Below are 23,376 nucleotides of genomic sequence, written 5' to 3'. Positions count from 1 at the left end.
TCACAAAAAGTCAAAAAAACTAGAAAACTCTTTCCAAACGAGACTTTAGTCCCAAACTAAAATAAACAAAAACCAACCCACTTTGCAAATGAATCCTAATTCACAAACAGATAACCTGTATGCATCCCAAATTCAGCGAGACCACCTGTCATGCAAACGATTTTTCCATTGTAACAACCAAGAAAGCAACCTTTTAGTGAAATCGCACAACTAAGAAGATGTGGATCTTAAGTTAATACTGTTTTGCATAATCAGATAGGGGGTTAATATCATCCTTTACATTGACGCCTGTTTTCCTATTGACTGCATTTTACAACGGTTAGAAATTCCAGCAGAAATGTAAACCCTAAGATATGCCAAATAACAAAAACATAACCTGAGGACTATTGGTGCTAGGTACACAACACAACTCACCATTAGCCCCTTTCCGTTTTCTTTCTACTCACAACTTACCTAGCTGAGTGAACATGAAATCTAAACACAAATAAACCATTCGGGGTAGTATTTGCTATAACGTCAGAACCCAGTAGGTTAGATTAAACACCATGTATCTGCAAGGAATCATACAATTCATTAATGTTGAATCACAGCTAGTATGGCTAGAAAATCAAGTCATCCATTGTGGAGCAATTTAAATATGAACTAAAATATTTCATTTCAATTTTAATGCTACTATAATAAGAGAATATAGAACTTAACAGAGAAAAATAGCAAAAAAATAATTTATGCAGCCTACCCCATCTGAGAGTCATTGCCGAAACAGAAATTAAGTCATCCAATGCAGTACTGGCTACAATAAATTCAAGCAAAGCCAAAAAGAACACAACACATATAGCATGCAATAATGTCAACGCAACAAACCACTAAAGACTTGAGTAAATGTTACTCAAATTTACTTTTCTTATGGTGTGCCTGAGCGCAGAGGGAGGAAAGCAAACTGGAAAGAGAGAGTAATTCTAAAAAAACTGATACATCACAATTGTATGTCTCCCAAGCAAACAAATATATTTAAATTAGACTTTTAAAAATTCAGAAGCCAAATGTGGGACAAGAAACTAAAAAGAGTTGCATCTTTACTTTCATGGCCCCAATAGACTTGCGCTGTAGCCCAAGTGGTCATGAGGAGGCACCTAGGTGCCAGTGAGGTGAGGTCTCAGATTTGAGTCAACAGAGTGGTGTCAGCCTGTTGTGATAATCTAACACTACTAACCTACTAATATTCTATCGCGTGGGGAAAAAAAATACTTAAAAAAAAAAAGACCAAAAAAAAAAAACACTTCATTGCCTATGATGAATTTTAATATCACATGCCTCGACTGCCTCAAATTGAAGTGATGAGAAACTTGAGAGAATGACAATGCATTGAACTTCATTTCATGCCCATATTAAGTTCTAATCATTTTATATAAATGAATTTCAATGGGTCCTTCCCTGAAGAGCAATGGTCTCAAGATCAAGCATATTGAGCAAAAGTGAAGGACAAAAGCTGCCAAGAAAAATATGCAAGTAAACAATGCATATATATAGTAACTAAACATACTAACCTGTCAACGATATCATTTGTCATCATCTCTTAAATAGATGATGGCGTGCTAACATCTCAGGGATCCCCAATGATGAAATGGTTGCACATCCAAACAGCTCTTGAAGCTTTGTATCACATTGGATCACCATGGAACTCAGAGGATCCTGGAAATTAAGGAAAAAAGGTTGATACAGATTACGTAGCAATATAACTACTGTACTAAATTACTGTAATCTTACCAACCATTAACATCCAAATACCAAAAATAGAGTAACACAAAATTATAAAATTAAGTAATTCTCATGAGAATCTCAGAAGAGAGGCGAAGTATTACATATCCTTGAAAGTGCAAATTTAGAAAAAGAAAAATGGACTTGCCACTTCTTTTCTAAGGGTGTATGTTGGCAATTTCGTCCCTAGCAATTAATAACGTTTAATGTATCTTTCACATTTCTCAGTCAGTATCATAACATGTTTATGTCCCAAATTAACTACAGGTCTCACAAAAACTAATGGCCATATCAATCAAGTTCTTGTAGTTAATAAACCTATCATATCAAGATAAATTTCTAACAAAATAAATTGAACTGAGCCATGCAGTTGGTTTACACACCCCGAGTTGGTTGAACTTTATGTATTCCCAAACACGTCTTATGACTTCAGAATGCAGCATCTCTCTTCCACCCATACCAAAAAAATTTGCAAGTGCTTCAGATATTACCACAACTGGACCAGATTCGCCACTTTTGGTCCCTGATTCCACTTCGACTTTCGGTTTCTTAGAATTTTGACCTACCGGTTCTGAAAGCATCAAAACAATGCAGTTCTTAATCCGTGCATGGCTCAAAGTCGCCAAGGAGGGGGGGAGGGGGGGGGGGGGGTAAAGCAAAAGTAGAACATGAAAAGCACTGTAGCGACAGACACATACTTTTAGGCTCAAGAGAGATGATATGTTTAGCTAGCAATTTATTCATCTTGAACATGTCAGTACAGTCTGTCTCAAACACCAAACGCAGCTCATCATTACAAATTATCTTCCGTTTGTTACTTGGATCTTGAAGATTGTTTTTCCTTATGTACGCCCACAGCTGCTTTACAATCTGAACCAACCAGAATACAACTTTAGAAGAAACAATATTCAAAAGGATTATTTTTATTTTTTATTTTAAACAAAGAATATCTTATCCAGGAGTCTGAACCTCAGTTCTAGGCAGTGCTGGATGCCCGACAATGACCTGAAGTTCAGGTGAAACCCCACAAAGCTTGTTTAACCCCCCTGGGCCACCTCTTCTTTTTTTTGCAGGTTGGGCACTGCAAAGAGACAATAAATAACACGACCACCATAAGCCAAGGATCAAATGACACATTCCAATATGAGAATCTCACTGAGAAAGGTTACTGGAAAAAGGCAGCCACACACATGAGAGTTGAAATGAGTATGAATGAGTATGAGATCAGTTTTTTTTACTAAATCATTGGGGATAATTCCATATAACCAAATGCAGTTGGACTTTAGAGGGTGAAGTAGTGTAACCGTTTAGACAAAAACACCCCTCAAGGGAACAAAATTTCACTAGGAACATGGCTATGTTATCTGAAACACAGATCGTTCCAGTACAAGGAACAATAACGTGGTATGCCACATGCGATAGTGTTTGGTTGGTAATATATAGACTTTAAAGGTGTAAGTAATTCAGTTTTTAAAGTGCTCTATGTTTAAGAGGTATAAAATGGTTGCATTTGTCTGATTAGTAAAATGAGAATCACAAACGGGGAACTCTTTGTAAATGAAAATGATGGAACACAATCAGGATTACAATTTGAGAATTAACCCAATATTTTTTATTTTTTTTTATAGAAAAACAAATCATCTCCTGAGTTAAAGACTGTAACTTCACATATATTTCATACTTCAATAAACCAATCATGCATATCCTAAATTACAAATTTAGTAGAAACTTAAATCGATTTCTCGCTAATGAAAACATACATCTCTTTGGGGGTTTCAGCAGGGGTAGCAACAGCAGTACTAGAGGCGGCGGGGGTAGCCACATCGGTGACCAAAGATTCAGTCTTTGTCGCCGGAGGCGGATGCTGTGGCCGGTGAACGGTGAAATTGGGAGGGAGCTGCGAAGGAGCGGCATGGAAATTAGGGTTTTGGTGGAGGAGAAAGTGATCTTTGGGAGGAGGTTGTTGCTGTTGCTGTTGTTGTTGTTGTTGTTGTTGATGGTGATGGTGGTGGTGGTGGTGGTGGTGGTGGAGATGGGGTTGTTGTTGTTGCGGCGGCGGAGGAGGTGGTGGTGGGTGAGATCGGAATAGGAACTGGATCTGGGTACGGATGAAATCGACCTTGTGGGAGAGGTCTAACCCTAGTTTCGACTCCAACTGCTGGACGACACCGTTTAGGGAGGTGATTGGGGAACTAGGGTTTGTTTCGCGAAGAAGAAACTCCAGTGCTTCGGCTATGTCCTGGTCGGACACCATTGTTGCCCCTCTCTCACTCATACATATATTATCCTCTCTCTCTCTCTCTCTCTCTCTCTTCCTTCTCTTTCTGTGTCTGTCTCTCTCTCTTCCAGTCGCTCTCTTTCTCTCTCCTCTCTCTACAATTTCTCCATTTTATAGAAACGTGAAATGTCGAAATAGCCCTCGGGTTACCTGTTGAGTGAAGTAGAGGCATCCGCTGAGTCGGTTTGGATTATTTTGGGAAAAAAAAAAATCATTATTCATTAATTAAAATTCAAACGGTGGTGCTAGGAAATTTTATTTTCAAACACATAATTAGCTCAGGGTACATATTTAATTAAATATTAATTTAATAATAATTATATCTTAAATAAAAATAATTATATTACACATCTAACAATATTTATAATATTATTTGAAAAAAAAAATTATACACATCTTTTAAGAATAAAAAAATTAAATATACACCTTTTGAATTTAAAAAATAAATAAATAAATCCTAGTTTTTCTATTGTTGTCACATGTTGAGAGAGATTGCATTTTTTTTTTTTTTTTGAGATTCAACTGAAATTAACTAAGAAAATTGAAGAACTATGTTAAGGATTGTTAATCAACAAAGCATAGCCCTCAAAAAAGTAGTGAACATGCTTTGCTCTTTGGTTTATGATTAATTATTTTTTATTTATCTTCTTATCAACATAAAATGCTCTTTGGTTTATAAATGAAGAACTGGATTGAGGAACTAAAATTAATTAAGAAGATTGAAGAACTGGGTTGAGGATTATTATTATTATTATTATTATTATTATTATCTAAGAAGTGAGGTTTTCCAATATGATACATACAATACGAACTATTTGCACTCATTGATTCCTTGAAATCAACACTCGATTAATTCTCCAATCAATGGTAAGTGTGAAGAAACCAAATTAAATAAATACTCAAAAAAATAATAATAATAGTTAGCTAAGATTTAGTACTCCCATGGTGTTTTCTTTACTCATATCGATCTAGGATTTGGGGTTTGGTCAATTCCTTATATATGTTTAATGTCTATTCAAGTCAACTTATTTTATTTATTTAATTTTATCTCTCTGCATATCTCTTTGGTTTATGATTGAAAAACTGGGTAGATGAACTAAAATTAATTAACAAGACTGAAGAATTAGGTTAAGATTTTTTTATTTCCTTTTCTCTGAGAATGGAGGTCTTCAATAGAGCAAAATTGTTCATTGTGGATCTTATTTTGACTGTTGTAGTACTGTGAGTCTACAAATTTTCAAACCATAGCAGTAGCATGTGAAAGGAGAGACAAATGTGTGGAAGGAGGGTTGAAGGGATGTGTGTACAATAAAATGAGTGAAGGGTATAATTGATACATTTAGTGTGTAGACTGAGAAAACTAATTAATAATTAAATTATAAAGTGTGTATACTTAAATGATTTGAATTGAGATAATTAAGTGTGTGAAAATAGAATTTTCCCTAGTGCTACATGCACCAACTAGTGTTATGATATTATTATTGACCACATTTATTATATAAATTACAAATATCTAAAACCATACAAATGATGTTAAATCATCTATTAGTATACTAGTATGTATATTAATTAGTATATATAGTATTATTCATATTCAAAAGTTTGATGGATTGATTATTTTTCAGCCCAACCCCAACCTTGTTAAAAAAAATTACAACATATAATTTATTTATTTTTTTGTAATTTCAAATAGAATTTTGTTTTTATTTTAAATTTTAACCAAAAAAAACTTACAAATTAATTGAATGAATGATGTTAGTTAAAATTCACTGAAATTAATAATAAATAAAAATTGCAATAAAATGAAGGCTATGTGTTACTTAGCCTCCGTTTGGGAAGTGGGTTGGTTTTTTGGCTTTTTAGCTATTTTAGCCTGGGCTATTTTAGCCTGGTTTGGGAAGGGCTTTTTGACTTTTTGGCTTTTTTGACTTTTTTTATAAGAGAGGATTGTAATGATTATGGGTTGGATTTGATATTTTGTTTTTTTGTGGCTAAAATAGCCTATTTTGTTTTTTGTGGATATTTTAGTCAAAAAAGCCTGGTTTTTTTTTTTTCCAAACGGAGCTTAGTGGGCAAGTGGATTTTTTTTAGATTTTTTTAGTTGTAGGATATTATTAGAGAATTTTTTTTTTTTTTGTATTTAGGAAGATAGTTGGATTTTTTTATGATAGGATGTGATGTTGATAAGATAAAAAATGAAATGATTATAAGATTTGATGTAATATTTTGTTTAAATTATTATTTTTTTTTAATTTTGTAACAAATTTATCTTTTAATGAAAAAAATAAAAATAAAAATAAAAAAACCAAAACCAAAACCAAAACCAAACTTTCCAAGCAAGTAATTTTACATATTTATATATCAATAATGTTAGAGAGCCACAATTTTTGTGGCTATAATGGCTCAAAACTGTCAAAACGACATCGTTTTGGGTGCAAAACATATCAAAACGACATCATTTTAATAATTTTGAGCCATTATGATCACAAAAATTATGACCCTCAAACATTTTCCTTTATATATATAGGTGGATTGGCAAATGTTATCCGCATATCCATTTGTCAATTTTACCATCAACCTGTCCAAATCAATCTAATCCGCTGGTATTCTCAAATCTTTAATTTTTTTCTTTTTACATTGAAAAGTTTGAGGAAATTTTTTATAAAAAAATATGTAGAATATAAATAAAATATACTTATATTTTATTTAATTATATATATATATATATATATAAGGCGGGAGCAGCATATATATATATGAAGGAAGATGGATTACGAAATCAAAATAAGAACATCAGATAAGAACTAAGCACTGGAAATATGTTTTCAAAATATGTTTAATCAAAATATGTTTAATCAAAACATAATCAAAACATTTTTAATAACAGAAAACAACTTACAATTACAATTGTAGCAACTACAAGGATCTTAACTAGGTGCAAAGGGAAAAACTGAAGGAGCACTCAGCACACTCTGGTTTTTCTTACAACAATGAAGGAGAAGAAAATTTTCGAATGCCTGAATGCTTACAATTGACTACAATATAAAGGAATAAAAAGCAGAACAGTGAGCATGTGACTTCTGAAAGCAGCTGGCAGATTATGCAGCAAAGGAGATGCTGTCGGATGCTTTCGGTGGAGTGATTGCACAACTGAGCAGCCTTTAGCAAAAGTTGATTGGGTGAATAGTGACGGTGAACAGTAAAAGTGAACAGTAACTTTTACTATTCACTACTTTAGGTGGAACATGTGAATAAAGGAATCAATATAAATATAAATTAGCAGCTTTTCTCAAAAGAGTATTGATTGAAGCTAATTTGTATTTATAGGGAATCCTATGTTGATTATGCAAATGGGTCCTGCGCATCTTGAAACTCTGGGCCTGAATACTGATTAGTTGATTCTTCAGAAGAATGTATGCTGGTTGAACCTTCTTCTGACTGGTCTGAACTGGAAGCAGATTGGGCTTCAACTTGATCTGTAATTTGTCTTGCTAATTGGAGCAGTTCATCTCTGGATAACTTGGGCTTGACCTTTGATTTAGCTTTGGGCTGAGCAGGAGGTGAAATGGGCTTAGCCGTAGCTTTGGATTTTGATTTGGATTTGGCCTGGTCTTTGGGCTGGGCCGGAGCTGCAGAAGCTTTGGTCTTAGCCTTTGATTTTGAATGTGTTGATTGAACTGATTTGGATTTGGGCTTGAAACCACTGGATGAGGGGCTTCCAAGATTGATTGGAGAAAGGCTGGGCTGACTTCTTTGACTGATTGCAGCAGTTGGGATCTGCTGGGCTTTGACCATTGCAGGGGTTGGAGCACATGGAAATTCTTCATGAACAATTTCAAATATGCGGGGCAAATTGAATTTAGCCCACCATTTGACTGAGTGATGTCGGATAATTATGTTACCATCAATCCCATAATGCCATTTAAATATCCAAGGGATTTTATACTTGGCTATAAAAATTAACAATAGTGGGAATGATCTCTGATGAGTGGTGAATGGGTAAACAGCAGCAAAATAGTTGATTAATTCAAGTAGATTATCAGGGAGGATATCTGAAATGGCACCATAGTGATTCCACCATCTCAGAAACCAGGAAGGTAATTCAGACTTGAATTTTTGATCAAATGAAATGAACCAAGAATGGCTAAAAGTTTCATTCTGGTACAAGAAAATCTTGAACCAGGCATCAATGTAATCATGGTAATTATACTGAATAGAATGACCAGGCAAATCACGAAGCTGGTATGGAGGACCCCATTCAGCTAAGAAAACAATGTTGTGAATGTAAATGGAATGGTACAGAATCTTATAAGCATAAGTGCGATCTTGGATCGGTTTGATCAGGATTGATTGATGATGAAGCAAAATATCTTTGTAATAGGAGAGTGTTTTCTCTGGATGTGAAAGGGTGAAATGGCATCCAGGACCAAAATAGGATTTAGCAATGTCATTAAGGATTTGGCTCTTTGGGTGACTGGGTTCTTTATAGAATAAGTTGGTAATATGTGATTTGGTGTATTCAGTTTTGGATGACCGGACTGGGTTAGCTGGGAATGGAGTGACTGAAACTGATTGACTAGGAGCAAAAGGATCAGAAGCCAATGCAGTAGAGTAATCAGGGCGACAAAGGTTACCAAGAGCTTGGTAACGATTAGCCATATCAAGTGAATAGGATGGGGTGATTGATTCCAAAGGAGGAGGGACAATAAGTTGATTTGGTTTGCTGGAAGAGGGGACCAAAGCCTTGGAAGGAGGCTTTGGGCGAGACATCTGTGAAATAATAAACAGTGATTAGCAACCAGAAAGAAGATCTAAATAATCTTGATGATGATGTAAACAGTTGTAGTTGTGAGCAAGTAAATTGCGGCGAGCTTGAATCTGTTGGTAATTGATGTATTGGGCTCTTTTGGTAGTTGGTCGAGCTAATTTGAGGCGGTGAATGCGATGAGTAAGTTGCTGAAGTAGAATGCCACCATAACCAATATCGGAGGCATCAGTTTGAATAATTTTGAATGAATTTTCAGTGGGAATACCAAGACAAGGAAGGGACTTGACATATTGTTTGACTTGTTGGACAATAGAAGTATGAACAGAAGACCAATGAGGAGGATTATCCTTTAACCTATCAAATAGAGGTTGACAAGTTTTCCTAAGGTCTTTATAAAATTCAGCAATATAATTGAGGGAACCTAAGAACCTTTGTAATTGAGTTTTATCAAGAATTTCATCAGGAAATTTGGATACAAATTCAATGGATCGACTAATGGGTAGGATAGTATTATGATGAATATCATATCCTAAAAAGCGAATTTTCGTTTGAAATAATTTAATTTTAGGAGCAGAAATAACAAGACCATGACTTTTAATTGTGTAAAAGAATGCAGTTAAATGTTTCCAATGTTCACTAAGTGATTTTGAAAAAATTAGTATATCGTCAATGTAAACAATGGAAAAATGACTAAAAGGGTTGAATATGTCATTCATGATATGTTGAAATTCGCTAGGAGCATTTTTTAAACCAAATGGCATGACATTCCATTCATATTGACCAAAGGGTGTGTTGAATGCAGTTTTATATCTATCTTTAGGATGAATTTGTATTTGCCAAAAACCACTTTTTAAATCGAACTTACTAAAAATAACGGCTTGACTAAGTCATTTAATTAAATCTTTTTTATTAGGAATAGGATACCGAATCCATTCTAAAACATCATTCAAAGGTTTATAATTGATAACTAGGCGAGGAACACCGCGTTCTAATTCAGCATTTTTATTAACATAAAAAGCAGAGCAAGACCATGGTGATTTACTTGGACTAATGATTCGATTTTGTAGTAAGTCATTAATTTCTTTTTTGCACATTTCAAGTAATTCATGATTCATTTGAATTGGTCTAGATTTAGTAGGGATATGTCTTTCATCAAAATTTTTAATATATGGTAAGGTAACTACATGTTTTTTCCTATGCCAAAATGCAGTAGGTAAAGTGGAGCAAACAGTTGATTCAAGTTTTAATTTAAAATCATTAATTTGGGAAACAAGAACTGGATTAGTTAATTGTTGGTCAATGCGTTTGTGATTTATTTCTTCTTTAAGAAATTTTAAATGTCGAGTTAGGCGGTTAATTTGATGAGAAATAGAACAATCTTTTAATTGGTTTAAGTGTAATAGTTCAGGAGGAGATAAAAATTTGAACGTAACAGGTTGTCCTAAAACATGCGTAGTTATTCCTGTACTAGATGTAGTAAAAGGATATAATAAATAGATAAATGGAGATCCTAAAATAATTTTATCAGTCATATTGGTAACTAGAACAAAAGAGGTTTTAAAACATACATTGTCTTGGCAAACATGTACTTTTGGTAATTTACATTTGATATGCATTTTAGTACCATTAGCATAAGTTAATTTTTCTTGACATTTTTCATAATATGTAGTAGGAAGTAATCCTTCTTGTATGCAATTTAAATCAGCACCAGTATTAATTAAAGCAATTAATTCTAATTCAAAATCATTAACAATTATTTTGATTTTAGAATACCACTTTTGAATGTAAAGTTTGTTGATTAGACTTAGTCGTTTTTCTTCAGGATGATTGGATTGAGATTGACGTGATTGGTTATCAAATATTAAGTTATCTGGATTAGGATCAGAATCATGTTCAGATTCATGTGGAGATTCCTGATTATTAGGTTGGAAATTATCTAAACTTTTATTAATTTTTAAAGTAATAATTTCATCTTCTAGTTTTTTATCTTTATGTTGTAATTCTTTGATTGTTTGTTTAATTTGATTGATTTCTTGTTGTAAATCTTGTAATGTTGCTTCTTTTTGTTTAGTTTTAAATCTTTCTAAAGTTTTGGATAGACTGATTATTGGTTTGTCAAACTTTGGTTTGGTATCCGAATGGATTAATAAGGATTTTAATTTATCAGTATATTTTTGTTTTAACTTGGGATTGTCTAATTTACTAATTAGGTCGATTAGAGTGAATTCTTCTTGGGTACTTTTGGTGAGAACAGTAATTTGTTTAACCGGTTTACAACAAACATTATTACAACCTATTTTAATATCATTATCGGAATCATCACTAGGTGATTGGGAATTAGATGAAGTATCTGGATGATCAGAAGAAGAACTACTAATAGTTTGATTTAATTGAAAGATTTCATATAATTGATTTTTGGAATTATCATCAATTTGGAGTTGATTAACTTTGTCTTTTAATTTTTGTTTGTCTTTACATTTATTTGAATAATGTCATTTTTGACCACAATTATAACAAGTAACATCTTTAGTTGATTTAGATTTTGGATGGGATTTGGATTTATAATATTTCTTTTTGGGTTTAGTATAGAATTTATCATTGGATTTGGAAGGTGTATAGTTCTTCTTATATTTATATTTATTGGAATGTTTGTATGATGATTTATGTTTGGAGTATTTGTGTGATTTCCTACGAGAGGGTGCAACAGGAGGTAAACCATATTGTTCACAGAAATTGCCTAATTCATATTTAGTTTTATGTTTATCTTTATTAGCTTTCTGAGTAAGTTTAAGATCAATACACATTTTTAAACCTTCTTTTTGTATAGTGCTAATGATATCACCATATGTTAAATTATCATATTCAATAATACCAGTAGGTTGACTAAGAACATCTCTAATTTTGTGAGCAAATAAGCTAGGTAATCCATTAATAAATTTCTCTTTCCAGAAGGGTTTAGTACAGTCGTCTCTTAACATAACTCTAGAGGTGAATACATCTTTATACCATCTAAAATCACTTAAGGTTGGACAGTTAAGATTACTTAGTTGATCATGGATTCGAGAATAAATATTTGTAGGTGTACCAATAAAATGTCGAACTATTGTATATATTAGTTGATTAATACCATCAGGGTGACAACATCCTATAGATTCATCAAAGATGGGTAGACCATTTTCATCAGTTTGATTAGCATAGATGATTGTATCGCGTTGTTCTTCAGTAAGGTATTTTTCCCACCAAGATTTGAGCATACCAGTAAAACCAGAGGTGAGTAAGGAAACAATTTCAGGTTGAGAATATTGAGGATAATTACTAAGATAACTATTTGCTACCATGGATAAATGATTTAATTTTTGCAGGATTTGATCTTCACTTTGACCATCAATATTCCATTCATATAATCGTTTAGCAGAAACAGAAAATTGATTACTAATATTAGTTTCTTCAAATTGGAGGTCAGGTGGAGTAGGTCGAGAATACCAATTTTTAGTAGTTTGAGGATTAACTGTGGGATAATGAATTTTATTAAGATTAGAAGGTTGGAACTGTTGGGCTAATTGATTTATTTCATTATCAGTAGTGTCAGTTTCGGAGTGATCAGAAACAGTGTTGGTAATAGGTTGTTGATTTAAAACAGTAAGACCTTTATCTTTAGATGTAGAAGTATCATTGGGAGTTAATTTAGTAAATAATTGTTCAATAGCTTTGACGGTAGACTGATCATTAGTAACTAGGCTGGTTCGTTTAGAACGATGACTGGGAAGATTTAGTAAAGGTTGATCTAGGGTTTTAGTAGTTTTAGCAGATTGTTGTTCCTCTAAATTAATTTCTAGTTTATCTAATTGCTTACCAATTGTTGTTAAACATTGATTAGTATAATTATTTTGTTCAATAACTTTTTTCATTTCAGAATCAGTACCAGGTAATTTAAAAGGAGAGGCTGGAACTTCAGAACCCTGATGATCAATAATTATAGTTGCCAATGGAGGATGATTGGAGCTAACAGAAGTATTAGGAGAAGTTTTCCATTTATGTTTGGTGATTGTGTTGATCTTTTTGTAATATTGATCCATATAATCAAAGAAGGATAATTCAAAACCATATTGAACCATAAAATCATACCATTCTCTAGTTATTCTGGATTGCTGAGCAGAATTATATTTAGCACGGTAAGCATGTCGTTTAGTTCTGTTTTCTTTGGATCTAAATTCAATAAGTAATTTATCTAAATTAGGTTGAAAATCCTTTTTAATTGTCATTAACTGGGGATTCACAGGTGGTATCAATTCTTCGAAATCAGTTTGAGTTGGGGAATTATTTGAGGCTATTTCTTCTTCAGGAAAATGTGTAGTCGTAGTATAAACAGGTTTACTAATCTGAGAAGTGGTAGAATTATCAATGCCTTTTAGTTTATTGTGGGAAGTTTGAGTGGTTTGACCTTGATGGATTTGACTATTTTTTCGAAATAAAGGAGTATTAAATATTTCATCTTCAGTTGTAATTTCAGAAGGAACACTAGATGTACTATGCCTAGAGGATTGACTCCGATTAAATTTGATTCGAATAGAACCATCATTATATTGTTGAATATCTTGGACATCTTGAATTGAAGATTGTTGTTGATTATGTTTATAATTTTCATTAGTGGTAAGCCATTGATCGGGAAGAGTAATGTTTTTCCATTCAATCATTTAGGGAACATTAATATGTGATTCATTATTACTACTTTGAATTAACAGAGTTTTATCTTTTGGACTTTTGTGTAAGGCCTGAACGTTTAAATTCGTTTTCATGCATTTATAATGAACACGATAAATTAGAGCAATATTATGAACATTTTCTAACATATTAGTAAATGAACTATTTAATTGAATATTTAAAGTTAATGCTTTCAAAATATGTGGATCACGTAAATTAAGTGTGAAATCAGGAAAACAATCAAAATGAGCTGGACCTTTATGTAGACCAGTTTCCATCATTCCCATTAAACTATCATTGTAATCAATAAAACGAGCATCTCTTAGACATAGTAAAACAGAAGCATCTTTTCCTTGTGGGGTTAATGGCTTAACACCGACTTGGATTAATCCGAGATGAATGAAATTCTTACCATTTTTTAAATGTCTTTTGATTAGATTAGAATCAAATAATTGACAGGTTTCTCTAGGTTTTGTTAAGGCATAAACTTGTTCAATGGTTTTAACATGCAAATTAACATGAAAAGTATTCTGCAAAAAAGTAGTCTTATAAATTTCTTTAATTGGTGATTTTGGGATGTTCCAGTTTAAATTAATGTTATTATTTTGTATTTCAACATCTTCTTCATTAATGACTAACCCTTGATTAGGTATGGAGGGCAAAGTTGTTGACCTAGAACTTACTGATGAGTTACTTCGAAATATATATATATATATATATATTTTAAAATTTCTTAACTAAATATAGTATAAATAACTTTTTCACTTTAGTATTGTCCTTTTATTTTTTTATATTTTTTTATGGTAACGATAAAATATAGGGGCTATTTGGGAACAATGAAAAAAGTCAAAGTTAGTTTTCAACTCATTTTGAGTCACGTCATCTCTTATGTTTTTTACACAAAAAAATTCAAAAAAACAAAAAAGACAACTTTAACCATCTTTTCAAAACACCTCATAAGCTCATCATAGTAAAAGACAAATCAAATAACACTTTTTTTTCCATTTAGTTATTTTTTTTAATATTTAGTTTAACATTCCACTCTAAATTTAAATAATAGAAAAGATCCAAAATATTTTTTTTTAAGCTTAAGAGCATCCACAATTGGATGGCTAAAAATGTTTGTTAAAGCGTGTCATATAACAAAAAGTGATAAAAGTGAAGTCTAAAAATGTATGTTAAGGTATGTTAAGAGTTTGTTAATTTTAGAGAGTGAATAATGGTGCAATTGATATATTAAAGTGTGTGTTAAGAATATATACATGTATATCCCAAACCAAACCAAACCAAGCCTTAAGTCTTATCAAATGAGGTCGACTACATGAATCCTTCTTCTCCACGCGGCCCTATCAAAGGTCATTTCGTTAGTCAAATTAAGTAGATCCATATCTCTATTTACAACGTTAGCCAACGTTAATTTAGGCGTACCTCGTCTCCTAATACTCCCCTCTACCGTTACAGTATCGCATCTCTTCACTACTGCATCTGTTGGTCTCCGTTGAATGTGACCAAATCATCTCAATCGATTATCTCTCAACTTATCTTCTATCGGTGCTACTCCTACCCATTCCCGAATACACTCATTCATAATTATATATTGTCTAGTCTTGCTACACATCCACTTTAGCATCCTCATCTCAACCACACTCATCTTATCTACTTGTTGTTTCTTGTTTGCTCAACACTCCGTCCCATACAACATCGCTGGTCTAATAGCCATTCTATAGAACTTACATTTTAGTCTAGTGGGCATTCGTTTATCGCACAGTACCCCAGACGCACTTCTCCACTTATACCATCCCGCTTTAATCGTATGGGCCATATTCGCATCAATCTCCTCCACTATTGTGATAATCGACCATAAATAACGAAAATGTTCACTCTTAGGCAATTCTTAGTTCTCAATCTTCACTTCTCATCTGCTTTCATTATTATTGTTACTAAATTTACACTTTATGTACTCTATCTTATTTCTGTTTATTCGGAAACCATTAGATTCAAGCATTTTTCTCCAAATCTCCAACTTTGTATTAATTCTTTCTCTAGTCTCATCCACTAGCACGATATCGTTTGCAAAAAACATACACTTGTCAGCCACTAAAAGATGAGTACTAATAGCTCTAATATTGGTATGAGTCCCACATGATAGGATGTTTTACTTTTGTATTATTATTATTATTTTTTTCTTTTGATTTTCTAACCCATTAGTGTTAGTTTAGTGCTACAAAATTAATAGTACCAATCATTGTTGTTCTTGGCAGGCCAAAAATTAAATTCTGACACTAAAATACACATTAACAGCTCTATTACTGATGCCATAAGATCGTTCATGTATCTCACCCACAACCATATTTCTATATAATAAGGGAGAAGAGTTTTTGAATTTGTGTGAAAATGTATCAGAGATACATTTCAATTTAACGGTTGAGATGAGTTGTTTTTAAGCATGAATGACTGAGATGCTTTGTAATATTTTCAACGTCCCGCCCAAAACAATCCTGTCTCCTGCACCCAAACATTATTTGCACACTCTCTCACTCTCTCTCCAATTTCTCAGGTCTCAAGAGCTCTCTCTCTCTTCATCTCCCTCCTCTCCACTGTCGCTCCGCTTCCACCGTTGCGCCGCCTCCGATCTCCACCGACAGCCACTCTTCATCTCCTCCGACAGCCACTCTTCATCTCCTCTCCTTCTCAGATCTCAGATCGTCCTCTGTCGTCACCATGTCTTCCCAAAGTAAACGCAGAGAGATGGTGAAACTGATATGGTTCTCTCTCAGATAGGGTTCTCTCTCACTCTCTTTCCTTCGCATTACAACATCCTGTCTCCTTGCATCAACTGAATCGGAGACCGCCGTGAACTTGGTCCGCGGGGACTTGGTAATGAGGGTTTTGAATTATCGTTTTTTGGCTCATTCTATTCCTGCTATTTCATAGTTATGACGCAGAGTTCACGCCACAAATCTCACAAACAGAGCAAACACAGTTCCAGAGACGCTCGAGAGCACTCGAAATCGAAATTGGATGTGAAGATGAAGGAACGGAACGGCAAAGAGGAAGGTTCAGGTACGGTTTGTAGGGATTCGGTCTTGAGCGAGAATCGTAAAGATCTGTCTGGTCATGCTAATGGTGATGCTTCGGAAGATTATGTCGGTTCGAAGCGTCGGAAGAGAAAGCCGATTTGGATAGGTGGAATAGTTGTAGGGATGAGATGAAAGTGGAAAGTTCAAGGATCGATATGGATAAGACTTCAAAGTCGAAAGCTTTGGTTGATTCGAAGAGTAAAAGTAGTAAAAAGCACGATGGTGGTGGTGGTGAGAAAAAATATGAGAGTGTGGGTTTAGTGGGAGAGAAAAATGAGAGTAAGAGTAGCAACAAAGTTGAGTCAAAACAGAAGTCTGAAAAAAATTTGGGGCGAAAAGATAAGGATTCAAAGGAAAAGTAACGTGTGTTAGAGAAGAAGATTCATGAAACAGAGGTAACTGTCGATGGTGAAGAGCGACAAGGCAAACGTGGTAGAGAAAATACGGGTAAGGTAACTAATTGTTGTGTTTTTAGTCGATTGATGATTTGGATTGATGGTGGTGTTGTTGGTGTTGTTTTGTTTGTTCAATTTTTCACTATATAAAGAAAAAATCTATAATCATGCATAATTGAGATTGTAAATAGCCTGTTGACAGAAAGAAAATATAGTAATGGGATTGCTCTACATATTATTTGATTTGGAAATTGCAGAGATTAAGACCTGTGTTTGTTTTTAAATGTAACAAGTCAATGAGGAAGTCAACAATAGTACCTTGTGAGTTTGTGTGAAGATATGCTTAGCAGTAGGGCTGCAAACGAGCCGAGCCGAATCGAGCATCATCGTGCTCTAGCTCGGCTCAAATAAATTTTTAAGTGCTCGAGCTCGACTCGAGCTCGAATCGAGCTCAACATTACTTAGCTCGAGCTCGACTCGTGAGACTGAAGCAAAACTCGAGCTCAGCTCGTGAGGCTGAAGCAATGGTTGGTTGTTGGCTTTCTCCACTTATATAGAGCCCTTGTCCCTTTTGATTTTGTCAAATAAGCGATGTGGGATACTTGATAAGGCAACTTGAAGTTTGTTCAGTGGCTGTCCCACATCGAATGATAAGGCAACTTGAAGGAATCTTACCCATTATAAATTGTTTTCCATTCTCTTACTTCTTTTTTGCTGGACAATGCTTTGTTAATTGTTTATTATTTTTTAATAACTTGGAGATTTTATTATTTATTGATGACTTGGAAACTGGTTATAATTAATATTTTTTATTTTTTTTTTTGTGACTAATATAATATAATATAATGTAATGTAATCGAGCCGAGCCTAATCGAGCCGAGCTCATATTAGCTCGAGCTCGACTCGTTTAATAATCGAGCTTGGTAACAAAGCTCGAGCTCGGCTCGGCTCGTTTGGTAATCGAACTAGCTTAAACGAGCTGTTAACGAGCCGAGCTTCGAGCTGTTCATGAACAGCTCGGTTCATTTGCAGCCCTACTTAGCAGTATGTAGCATGATTTAATCTTTACTACACACACACTAATATAGAGAGGGAGATTGTATGTACATATATAAATATTTTATTGAATTTTATAGATATTTTGTGGTTCAAGATCAACTGGATTCGTTCATTTATAGGTTTGATTTTCATTCATTGGCATTTAAATTCGCTTCTGTAACTAGAGATTTGAACAATTCTATGGAGTTATTCATTTTTCCTTTAGTGTTTTATGAGTCTCGATATGGGTCTTTTCTTGATTTCATGGTAGTTGACTAGAAAAGAAAAAATTTAAGAATTTCATTGTCTTTTGAGAATTTCATTGTCTTAGCTCTCAATATTTTAGCTTAAAATTTTAAAAATCAAACAAAAAATTAAAAGTAAACTACCTATACCAAAAAATAAAAAGAAAAAAATTTCTCTCTATTTTGTACAATTTTTCATAAAAAATTAAAAAGTTATTCAAAATATATTAATTTTTTTACCTTATATTTTAATAAAAAAATTAAAATTATTAAAATAACTTATTCCAAACGAGGTCTAATATCCTTTAAAAATTTATTTATTTATTTATCTATTTGTGCATTTATATTTTGAATTGGCCCGTTAGGTAATACATAATTGGCTTAGTTATGTGATTGCCAAGGAACCCAGTTGCTGCAACTGTGTAATATTCTTTTTCTTTCTCCCATATATTTTTATTCTAGGATTGGCAAAAGGTTTACAAAACAATAAGTTGAAATTTGTGCTTAGCTCTGTACTTATTCCATAGTTGATCCTTTAGCTATTGGTTGACATTGTGTTATGCATTTTATATTTATTTGAAAATTGAGTACGTTGTGATTTCTGAAATGGGTTTGATGGGTTTTGATTTCTGAAATTTGAAATGGATTTGATGGGTTTAATTCGTAAAAATTCGAAGTTAAATGGATTTCTAATAATTTGATTTCTAATTTCTAATAATTTGTCTTCCCAAAGTAAACGTAGAGAGATGGTGAAAACTGTAAGTCTCTAACTTTAATTCAGTGTAAACTATTTTAATTGTTGTGGTTGGAGTGGTTGTGATTTCTGAAATGGGTTTGATGGGTTTTGATTTCTAATAATTTGAAATGGATTTGATGGGTTTATTTAAATTTGTATGAAACAATAATATTAGGAGTCAATAACTCAAAATACACCCACACAAATATGAAACAACATTTGATGATAAAGAGGATTACATGGTATTCTTATGTGTTTGATTTCTACTTTTAACTAGAAATTCATTACTCTTATTGCAACCATGGCATTCTTCTTCCCATAAAATTGTTGATTTGTAGGTATATGATTGATATCCTCTGTGGTTGGAGTGGTTGTGATTTCATCCATAAACTATTTTGATTTGTAGGAAATTATCATCCATCATGCTTGCTATATGTATGATTTGTAGGTATATGATTGAACACAACAAAAAAAAAATTATTTTTTATTTTTTTGGTCATGTGTCATGTGTTAATGATGAAATAAAAAAAAACATACCTACAATTTGATGAATGAATGTGTTAATAGTTAGGATTTGTATGGCCAAGTTAGACAACCATGGCTTTAAATTTTTATTCTGTTAATTGTTAGGATATGAATCTTTTTCAGTTAATTGATTTTGAAATTCTGTTAATTGATTTTTTTCTTTTTCATGTTATCCCGTTACCTTTCTTTTGTTATTATAAATTTTTCTTTTGTTTAACGCCAACCAAGTGTAGCATACCTAAGTGAAATCTGTATTAGAAAGGTAACGGGACAACATTAAATTTGAAACTCTTTTTAATTATTTGAAGCAGGTAATTTGGATTGAAGGGTGGTTGTATAACTGAAGACCTCAATCTTCTGGACACATCAGCAATACTGCACATGGAACCGAGTAATCGACTTGATTTCTATTTACCTAATTAGTTTTGTGTTCAGTATAGAAACATAAATTTATTGTTTTTTGATATTGTCAATTTCTTTTTGTGCTGCTTCTTCTTCTCATGTTGACTCCTCTAAGTATATCGAGTATATCAAGTATACCATCATACTGTTCAAACTTTAATTAATCTCATTAGTGAAGATCTTTTTATTTTCTTAGAATTCTCCATTAGTATTATTTTTAATTTTTAATTTTTTCCCCCATCATTTATTGTTTCAATTATGAAATTATTTTCGAACATTAATCCCAACATCAATTTTATAGCAACTGTTATCCCAACATTAATCTCAAAATGTTGTCATTGGGGTTTGAAGTAATATTGTTTGTTTCATGTCATTGGGGTCTTTTTATTGTCTCAGGATTAATCCCAACATCAATTTTATAGCAACTGTCATCTTAACATTAATCTCAAAATGTTGTCATTGGGGTTTGAAGTAATAATTTCATGTCATAGAGGAGATATTATATAAATTTTTCTTTCCTCTTCACAATGTTCTATTGATTTTGCAATGTTTGTTTTAATGATAGAAGAGTTTTCTTTTTCAATGAGCTATTTTTTGATTGTTTTACCTGTTTTAATGATAGAGGTTTATTTATTTTCTATTTTTTTTTTAATTAAGGTGTGAATTAAATTTTTCTTTCCTCTCATTGCTAAAGGAGAAATAATCTTGGGATTAATCTTCTCTTGTCCAATTTTATTACGGGTATACACTGTCATCCCAACATTAATCTTGGGATTAATCTTGGGACAAAATGTTTGGAGATATTGGGATTAATCCCAACATCAATTTTATAGCAATTGTCATCCCAACATTAATCTTAGGATTAATCTTGGGACAAAATGTTTGGAGATATTGGGATTAATCCCAACATCAATTTTATAGCAATTGTCATCCCAACATTAATCTGAAAATGTTGTCATTGGGGTTTGAAGTAATATTTTCATGTCATAGAGGAGATATTATAAAAAATTATATTTCCTCTTCACAATGTTTTATTGATTTTGCAATGTTTGTTTTAATGATAGAAGAGTATTCTTTTTCAATGATCTATTGTTTGATTGTTTTACCTGTTTTAATGATAGAAGTTTATTTATTTTCTATTTTTTAAATTAAGGTGTGAATTGTTTTTCCTGTTTTAAGATATTATATAAATTTTTCTTTCCTCTCATTGAAATATACAATTGTTAATTTTTGAAATTCCTCGCTTCTCTTTCATTTTTGATATCATTGTTTTTTCCAATTACCAAATAGAAATTTCCGACTCTAGAGCAGTAACTGAATTTATTCTCACCAAGGTGTTGGCTTTTTGGCTTTTCGAAGGGTATTTTTGTAAATGTGAGCGTGCCAGCAAGGATCAATCAGTCCTTACAGAAATTGTGATTGCCAACCAATTACCAGACGATTGTGTTTTAGTTCTTTCAGCCTCAATGAAGAGGACTTTTACTGGTGGCTTGACTTAGGAGAAATTAAAAGGAATAACAGTAATATGAAGAACAATTGAAGTATTTCATAAAAATGAACACTTACAATGGTCCAGACTCAGCCTTGGAGAGGTTTACAACAGCAATCTACTTGAATTTACTTGAAGCTACTCCTATGAATCGAAGTGCAGTGCGGGTATTTAAAGTGCAAATATTTAAAGAACAGGTATTTAAAGACTGGAAATGTAAAAGACTGGAAAAGAAAATATATGAAGTAAATGACTGATTTGTATGATCTGAGTCCCCTTTTCTTCTGGGGGCTGCCCTGCTATTTATACTCTTCAGTGATGACCTTCGAACTGCACTTCGAACCGTCGAACTGCTCCTCCATGATCGCTGATCATGCTTCCTTACAAGTAGCTCCATTACGTCATTACTGGCAGTTGAACTTCCCTCTTGTACTTGAATTTGAATATGAATAACCGTTGAAACTATGTTATCTTGCATCCCGTTATTGATCTAGTGTTACTCAGATCATGTGGGAACCAATATTTATTGCCACGTGTACGATCAAGATTGAAGGCTTGAATAACCTTCCTTTATTACCCTTACTCTGTCACGTGTCGAACTGTAACTGGCTTTTACAAAATATGTAGCCAACATTACCCCCGCACTAATATACCCAATACTTGGTGATATTAGTGGATTACAGTTTTCCCGCGCCTCTAGAACGTGTATGGAGTCCAAATTCTGGAAACACAACCGTCATCCATTTGGTGATCATTTGCATTAACTCGTCGAACATCCCAATACCTTAGTATTCGAACAGGCTATGGCTGTATCAACTTCCCTTTCTACTGATCAAGCATATGAAGAGCCTTTGAGTGATGTTATTCCCCCTCGAAAGAACCTCCACGCATTCATTAGCCACCTTTACCCACCCTTCTCTATTCAGGTAATGGAGGCTTTTGCAGATTATAAACCTTTGGACTACGAACACATTGCCTTTAATCCCTTGGTTTACAAACTTACAGATACAAAGAGTTCTTCCCCCAAGCTCCCTTTGTATTTTGACCGAACTACTCTCAAGCCTTTGCTTCGACAAGTTGCAAATATGGACTTAGGAAACTCTTCTTCACAGACCTCTGCATGGGATGAAGCTGTAACCTCTTCACCCTCTGGAGCTTCTGGCTGGACAAGCTGGTCAACTCCTGAGACTTATGATTTAAGGGAGCGAATCAATCACCATTTTGTTGAGTTTACTGACCCCTTGGAGTTTCCCTCCTACGCTCGAAGCTCAGTGGTCTACCCTTACGTGCCCATTGACCTTCGACGTAGCTTGGAAGAGACTCTGCTTGTGGCTTGGTATACTTCTTTCATGCCTACAAAGATAACGCACCCTGCCCAGCGCCCAGAAGAAGCACAAGGGTACACCCCTTCATTCTTAGCCAAGAAGGCGAAGATTTGTTCTTCTGATTGGCTTGATTATATGAACGCCTTTGTCCCTTCTGCTCTCATGTCATCTCCCATGATAGAGGCATCCACACCTTCTTCTGCATCTTCTGAGATAGAAACATCTGCTCCCTCCCCTTTGTCTTCTGAAGCAGAGCCATCTATTCCCTTTCCATCTTCCGAAGCAGGACCATCTTCTCCTCCTCCTTCTCCCATTCTTTCCTGGACAGAGAAACTAAGACTTGCCCTTCCAATGGACAAAGTTTTTCCACCTTACCAACCTCCGTCACCCCCTTCTCCAGCCGAGCGAAAGCAAGCTCAACTTCTGCTCGCGGCTTTCTCCCACCTGCCCTTCAATGTTCTTGAGGATGACATACCTCTTAAGAACTTTCAATGGGCTTGTGATGTCCTGGCTAGGGGTTGTGTCCTCAACCCTCTTGCCCAAGCAGAGCTTCACATGTTCCTAGATCAACTTCCGGTGCTCCTCTACTGGCATCGGAATTCTAAGATCACCATCCAATCTCTGGATCAACTTTTATCT

At 33.8% G+C, this 23,376-nt stretch overlaps 1 protein-coding gene across 1 annotated transcript; it reads right to left on the bottom strand.

Moving 5' to 3' along the window:
• Window positions 1-227: 227 nt before the first annotated feature.
• LOC114268727 (uncharacterized) lies at window positions 228-4,169 on the bottom strand. The gene is made up of 6 exons (XM_082884449.1): window positions 3,516-4,169; window positions 2,725-2,836; window positions 2,454-2,625; window positions 2,139-2,326; window positions 1,545-1,689; window positions 228-551 (listed from the first exon to the last, which is right to left on the bottom strand). Exons 1-5 carry the CDS (start codon window positions 4,028-4,030, stop codon window positions 1,567-1,569), a joined length of 1,110 nt encoding a protein of 369 aa, XP_082740575.1. The 5' UTR covers window positions 4,031-4,169; the 3' UTR covers window positions 228-551; window positions 1,545-1,566.
• Window positions 4,170-23,376: the final 19,207 nt, after the last annotated feature.

This window comes from Camellia sinensis, chromosome 8 (genome assembly GCF_055761805.1).
Source record: "Camellia sinensis isolate YWXY chromosome 8, ASM5576180v1, whole genome shotgun sequence".
Classification (NCBI taxonomy): domain Eukaryota; kingdom Viridiplantae; phylum Streptophyta; class Magnoliopsida; order Ericales; family Theaceae; genus Camellia; species Camellia sinensis.
The sequence above is the reverse complement of the archived record's forward strand: the minus strand, read 5'-3'. Positions and strand labels throughout refer to the sequence as shown.

Coding starts and splice junctions, on each gene's coding strand:
- LOC114268727 (XM_082884449.1), bottom strand. CDS start 4,030: ATGAGTGAGAGAGGGGCAACAATGGTGTCCGACCAGGACATAGCCGAA. Junction 2,626..2,724: donor CAGCACTGCCTAGAACTGAG/GTTCAGACTCCT, acceptor TGGTTGGTTCAG/ATTGTAAAGCAGCTGTGGGC. Junction 1,690..2,138: donor TAAAGTTCAACCAACTCGGG/GTGTGTAAACCA, acceptor CTTAATTTCCAG/GATCCTCTGAGTTCCATGGT.